Source organism: Myotis lucifugus, unplaced genomic scaffold, assembly GCF_000147115.1.
Source record: "Myotis lucifugus unplaced genomic scaffold, Myoluc2.0 scaffold_1403, whole genome shotgun sequence".
Classification (NCBI taxonomy): Eukaryota; Metazoa; Chordata; class Mammalia; order Chiroptera; family Vespertilionidae; genus Myotis; species Myotis lucifugus.
Genome location: NW_005872451.1, coordinates 6,419 through 13,058, shown reverse-complemented (window position 1 = coordinate 13,058; position 6,640 = coordinate 6,419). Strand labels below are relative to the sequence as shown.

At 51.5% G+C, this 6,640-nt stretch overlaps 2 protein-coding genes across 3 annotated transcripts in view; one reads left to right on the top strand and one right to left on the bottom strand.

The window, feature by feature from the left end:
- The window catches only part of ZNF219 (zinc finger protein 219), a 14,957-nt gene extending 8,749 nt beyond the window's left edge, over positions 1-6,208 (bottom strand). Inside the window, exon 1 of one of the 2 annotated variants that reach the window (XM_006107747.3) lies at positions 6,045-6,208. The gene's annotated coding sequence lies outside the window, so the exon portion shown is untranslated. Of the gene's footprint in view, positions 1-666; positions 864-6,044 lie in introns of those variants that run through there. The other variant, XM_006107748.3, reaches the window with a different exon arrangement.
- On the top strand, positions 2,919-4,925 carry TMEM253 (transmembrane protein 253). The gene is made up of 6 exons (XM_023748441.1): positions 2,919-3,026; positions 3,386-3,496; positions 3,590-3,646; positions 3,940-4,050; positions 4,172-4,318; positions 4,673-4,925. The coding sequence occupies exons 1-6, from the start codon at positions 2,919-2,921 to the stop codon at positions 4,751-4,753; spliced, it is 615 nt and encodes a 204-aa protein (XP_023604209.1). The 3' UTR covers positions 4,754-4,925.
- Positions 6,209-6,640: the final 432 nt, after the last annotated feature.

Genomic DNA, 6,640 nt, shown 5'->3' with positions numbered 1-6,640 from the left:
TAAAAAAAAAAAATCCTCTTTTTGGGGCCAAAAGGTTTACCAAGGCTCCTGATTTTTTTCATTAAAAAGTTTAGATTAGCCCTAAGGGGTTCAAGGCTTTTTTGGGGCCAATCCAGACTTTTAAACACCCTTCCACCTTCCGTAAATCACTTAACATCCCACTTTATCATCTGTAAATAAAGGGGGCTGAACAAATTTTTTATAGGTGGTTCCTTCCCCCCAAAAAGTTGAGTAGTTCTGTTTCCCCACGATTTCTGGCCCCAAGTGGAGTTAAACCAAATGGTCATCCCTTCCGTGCCCTGGAGAGTGCAGTGGACTCCAGTGGGGCCGCTGTGGCCGCCTCATCCCTTCGAGAGCTATGAATTGCTAGAGGGGCCCTATTTGTCATTTTTGCGGAACATTTTAGGCAGTGAGAAAAGCTAGATTTTTAAAAATTCTTCCCTGGAAGCCATGGGGGAGGGAGGGGAGAACAGCGGTACCAGAGGGTTTATTTTTGCCTTTTGGATGTACTGAAAATAGATGTAACAAAATAGATGTAACTAGAAGAATTTTAATTAGCGGCGCGGACGGTTTCTGCCGGAGACCGGGAGAGATTGGGAAAGGTCATCCCGTCCTTCCCCCAGCCTCCGAGCCGCGCCGCCCCTCCCACCCTAAACCCGGACATACCAGGGAAGGAGTTGGCGCGGCCGCCTTTTCTGCCCCGACATGCACAGACTCGGGAAGTTCTTCCTGGGGTTTTATCTCAAAGCCTCTCCCTTCAATTTGTGTCTCTTTTTGGGGAGGAGGAGGGGCGATGATAGAGATAGCTCATGTCTGCCGTGTAAGAAACATTATTTAAAGTTACTCCTCGGTCCTTTCTGTTCTTGATAAACAATTCCTGCACCTTCCTCTCGAATTCTGTTCTCCATTCCTGAAGTCACTTTACTGGCTCTTCAATACAACAAATATGTGCTGAGTGCTTACTGAGTACCCGGCACTCTGCTCGGCGCTGTGGGGGGTGAACGGATGAGGGGGTGCAGCGCCGTCCCTGTGGGAGATGATCATCTGGACAGGGGCTATGTGTTTTTAAGTGGTGTAGTCAGATCTAATCAGTCATTACTGGATACCTGTTCACATATTTAATAGTAAGTATATAATCCTTACCATTACACTCTGAAATGTTAGGTCGCATTTATAGGTAAGGAAAACGAGGCTAACGAGTCCCTTTCCCCTGGCCTGCCGGCTCAGGGAGCCTCCGTGCAAGCCCAGCACCTCACATTCTGTCGGACCATCCACCGCTACCAAATAAAGTTAATCCACAGCAGCTCTCAGCCATTTTAAGTGTGATTCCCACTCCCCAGGAAAGAAGAGAGGGCACAATGCTCCGATGAGCATAGGCTCGGCACTGAGCAGGGCGTCAGTGGCTTACAAAGAAGGCCGCTTTCCTCACACAACCCAGCCGCCCGGTGCTAACTCCCAAGGGTGTTCTGGCTCAGTCTTCTTTCATCATCAATAATAATAATGATAATAGCCACTAGCATTTATTGAGCACTTATGTGCAAGGTGTTGGGCTGAGCTGGTTTATATGCATTTTCTCTTAATACTCAAAGGAACCCTGTGGTATTATTAACTTCCCTTTATAGGTAAGCAAACAAAAGATTAAGTAACTTGCACAAGGTCAGCCAGGTAGATGTGGAATTTGAACATAGGTCTGGCTGCCTCCAAACCTCAGGCTCTGCATCAAGATGGATCTTTCCTCTTTTTGATCTCTAAATATATATTTGGGCCCCGCTGGTTCTGCTTCCTATTGTAGAAATAAATATCCCCAGCTTAGCTTCTGAATAAGCCCTTTAGTATATGGGCATCAGGCACAACAGTATGACCTCATCAGCGCCACTAATGGTTACTAAGCACCCACCATGAGTCAACAACCCTTCACAGTCATATTATTAGCCCCCGTTTTATAACTCAGTTTGAACAAACAGTGGTTCAAATAGGTAGAATAATGTATTCAAGGTCACACAGCTAGGAAAGTGGCAGAGCTGAGATTTTAGTCCAGGTCAGCCTGGCTGCAGGGCTGCAAGGCAACTTGTATCTCTCAAAAATATTAATTGTTGCAATAGCATCCTTCGCAAGACTGGCCATTTGGGGACTCTCTTCTATACATGTCTAGCTGCAGGTTATCACTGAGCTAAAAACAAGCCCCACTATAATAGGGCACCCCATCCTCTTTGTCAGTGTCCCATCCAGAGAAAATCCTTCAAAAGAGGAAGGAGAGAGGAGAAACCATTCAGAAAGGGACAGATAGGAAGCCAAGGGAATTAAACCTTGCCTGGTTTGGGGACAAAGCTGCAAGTGGTAATGACATGGGAACAATCCAGACAGTAATGTGGGATTTCCCTAGGGAACAGCAAGTTATTTGAGGAGGAAGAAAAGAAAAAAAGAAAAAAGGAGAAAGATTAGATGGAAATGGGGGTGGGGGGCAGAATTAGGGCCCAGGGTGGTAGCATCCATGGGAGAGTGATCAGAAGAGGAACCCAGGATGGGCAGAGGTGGAGGCAACAGGAAACAGGAACAAAGCAGGGCAGAGCTGGGCATCTTGTGGACCGAACAGCGGCTGGTATCTACCTACGGCCACTTCCTGGGTCCTTAGGCCCTCTTAGGGACCTTTGCCCCACCACACCCCAACCCTGACAGCCTGTCTCAGCCAAGACAAGTCTGTTGTCAGCTCTGAGCCACCAGGCCCCACCAGGAGCTCCAAGCCCAGCTGGGTCCCTTGAAGTAGCTGCTTCAGAGTAGGTAGGTGAGAGGTCCTGAGCCTCAACTCCCTGGATATTAGAAGCATGCGGAGGGGCAGCTGAAATAGAGGCTCCTGCATGACCTGTCTCCTGCCTTTTTCCCAGGGGAAAAAAAAAACAGCTTCAGCAATCAAGGGAGCCATGGGGGACAGAGCTGGTCAGCAAGAGCAAGGGAGACCCAGCCCTCGTCTGGAAAAGCTACAGCATTGGGCAAGGCACAGGCAGAGTGGGCACCTCTTGGTGCTGGCGGTGAGGCCAGGATGCCCTACCCCAAGCTTCAGCATATCCACTTGTACCCCAATTCAATTCCATCTGTGTTTTGTGAACACTTACCATGTGTTTGAAAACGTTAGACTCTGAGAGGGAGGAGGGTGGGGGGAGCATAGAATAAATAAGGCAAAACCCTTAATCTATGAGCAGCTTCCATCATGTGGGGAAAGCACATAGGTAAGTAACTAAACTATGACATCAGGCGGAACAAATTAAATGATATCCCCTTCCTTCACTGCCCTTGGTTGGCTACTTCCCACCACCAGGCATTCGGGCCAATTGCAGGGGTTGGGAGGAGGGAGGGGATCCCTGACAGTTCCCCTGCGTCTGGCCTCCAGGTGAGCCAACTATGGCTCGCAGTGGCTGTGGTGCCCTTGGCTGTCTCAGTTGCCTGCCTGAACTCTGCTTGTCACATGGCCACCGCACTGCCGCTTGGACCTGGAGCACTGGTAAGATCCACCACAACAGAGGACGGAAGAAAGATCCTGGGGGCCCTTCACTAATAGGACCAGAGCTCAACACTTGCCTTTCTCACCATTCAGGGTCTCCTCACTGGGATTGTTACCCTTGAGCTGCGCAGAGCACCCCGCCTTTGGAAGGTGAGAGGGGAAGTGAATGCAGTACTATTCTTTGACCACCCAAAACACACACACACATGCACACACACACACACACCACACCCCTCAACCTAGAAAGTGGCTCTCCAAGCTAATCCTGTTAGCTCTCTGCCTGACAATCTTAAAAGACTAAGGCAAAAAGCAAAAAACATGGAGGGCTGAGGGCCCTGTTAGGAGAATAAAATCTGAGTTCTGTTTTCGGGTAGGTGCAGGTTGGGCTTGGGGTTGCAATGAGTCCCCTTAGGCTAGGCAGGGCTGCACTGGTTCACCGGCAGGTGCGCGCCATGATGATATTCAACACCATCAATCTGATCTTGGGCTTCATTGTGGTGGTGGTTGAGGTGATGAAGACAGCCTTGGGGCCTGCAGCACCTGCCTCCTCCATGGTACCGGTGAGTAAAGGAGAAGATGGGAAGACGAGGAGGCAAAGGGAGCCGGAGAGGGATAAGGGCAGGGGCAAACAGGTGTTGGTTCCCCTGTAGCATCCTCAGCCTTGTCTACCTGCAGCTGGAAGGCTTGTTGGTGCTGGAGCTCAGTGCTGAGGCTTTCACCCTAGGAGGAGTGCTGTTCTCAGCGTATTCCCTACTCCTGCTAAACCAGAGGAAGCCAGGATGCTGCAGGAGACAGAGTCTGCACTACCAGGAACTGCAGGAGGTACTGAGGGCAGGGAGGAAAATATGGAGCAGCTACCTAGGAGCTCATTTTTTTTCAATGGCTATTTTGGCCAATGGCACTTAAAGGAAAACAATGGGGCAGGGAGGAAAGGAAGGGGTCCTAGACTCATGCTAATTGGTTTTCTGACTGGACATACCTCCCTTAGTGGTGGGTAAGAGGGAATTGGATGTCTAAATGGTTGGACCCAGAAATGTGAGGAGAGCATTAGAAAGCTGCCTAAATATTAGAAGGGCTATAGGAACACAAGAAAAAAAATGAGAGAGGAGGAGGAGGAAGTTGCTTTTGTCGAGGATTCCTCCTTTCTCACCCCTCACACTTCTGTCTGGTTTTCAGGGTCTCTCTGAGTTGGAGGAAGTTACTGATTTGGAGAACGGTCCCGCGGTGGCTAGCACAGCAAACCGAACAACTGAATGAGGTGGCAAGGGAAGCAGACAAGCGCTGCTCTCCTACCCTGTGGGAGCGTTCTCCGGACCCTACTGCACCCCACCAAAATCAGAAAACAGATGGAGGCCCTAGAGACCTACATGCAATCCAGTGGGAATGCCTTCAATTTCCACTCAGACTAGGCCTCTTTCTCGTCTAGGGGAAGCTATACCTAGACCAGATTCTTCCCTCACCCCATTGCCCTGAAAAGCTGCCCCCCTGCAGGACATCCTTAGGCTAACTTTCAGCTTCCCCCCTTCCATCCTTACCCACCCCCGTCCCATATAGCTTCATATCTTCCTCATCTCACTATGTCCCTTCTTTCCACCTTTCATAATCCCATCCACTCCAAACCCAGGTTCCCATACGCGGCGACTCTCTGAAATCAGTTCTGGGGTGCTTTAGTTCTCCCCCTCCGACTGGTTCCGTACTCCAGCGGAGACTACAAGTCCCATGATGCCCCGTACCCCGCGGCCTGCTGGGAAATAAAGAGCCTTCTCTCCGCGGTGAGGGCGCTGTGCCTCTGCTGAGTGACGTGAGGAGCAGAAAGTCCGGGCCTAGCCGACTTTCCTCGGACGCGACCACTGGCCCGGCGTTCAGGGAGGAGCCAGGCGGGTTATTCCGAAAGGGGGCGCCGCTACCCCAACCAGGCGAACTGAGAGCTGACTGTGGCTCCATGATCCTCTCTCTGGCAGCTTCGGAAACCCGCAGGCGGTGGGGGATGGCCCTCGGCAAAGCTGGGGTTCCCCAAATGCTGTCATCGCGCCCCCTCTGACGGTGCCCAAGTCTAAAGTCCTGAGACTTGGAGCGCGCGCGAGAAGGGGGTTGGAGATGATGAGTCAGAAGCCCAGGGCCCTGCACGCCGCCCTCCCCCGAAGTCTGGCCGCCTGAGAAGGTCCGGCTCCCAGGGCAGCAGACAGGTGGACGGGGCAGGAAGAGGGAGGGGCGCGGCGGCTCGCCCTAAGACTTTCCCGCCTCTGCGAGCACGCGGTGGAAGGAGCCCGCTGCCGCCACCCCTTCTCGCCCAGGCGGGAGTGGGATTGCGCAGGCGCAGCCTCTCGCGGCCCCGCCGACCTTTGATCCCGGCGGCCGTCTGGTGGCCGGAGCTCGTGTTGCGCGCAACCCCCACCGTTTGTGAACTTTGCAAGTGTGCAAAGATGACAAGCACAAGCGGGCTTGAGAAAAGCCCAGAAACACCGGTAGAGGCCCCGTAGTCCTCATCGGGGCAGCTTATGAGCCCGACTAGAAATTGCCCAGAGCTGGAGGACTTAAAAGAACTCACCCCACATTCACATAGTGCCCGGGATGGGTGTGCGCCGCACACTCATTTTGCTCCCACTTGAGAAGGCTTCTTTCCCTTGGAGAATGCTGCTTCTCCGAAGTTGGCCAAGCCCAGGCACCAGCGAGGAAAGAGCGCAGCCTGGCTGCCTTGCCCTAACATTGCAGCGGTGCCAGCGGCAACTCCTTTCTGTTGGTGACACCTTGGGAGTGGTAATAGGCGCCCTATGACAAGGTTATGTGAGTGCTAGTGGGTGGGGATAGTTCTGGGATTAGCTTTTGGAACGGAAAAAGGATCCGGGCCGCTCTCTTCTCCTCCCAGTCCAACTGCCAGAATAATGGAAAGCTCATGTGGGAAGGATTCAGAAAATAATTTTCTTCCAAGTTAGAAGGTGGCGGTGGATGAGGAAATTAGGGGTGTAAAAAAAAAAAATCAACAATTGATTCTCACTGTCTCCCAGATAGGAACTACAAATTTTAGTGACATGATCAGGTCTAGGAATTACATTCTAGTTCTTGAAAAAGTTCAGCGACCATGCAAATGAGTCCTTGTATGGGTCAGGTTGGGCTAGGTTATGCTGTGGCAACAGTGCCAAAATC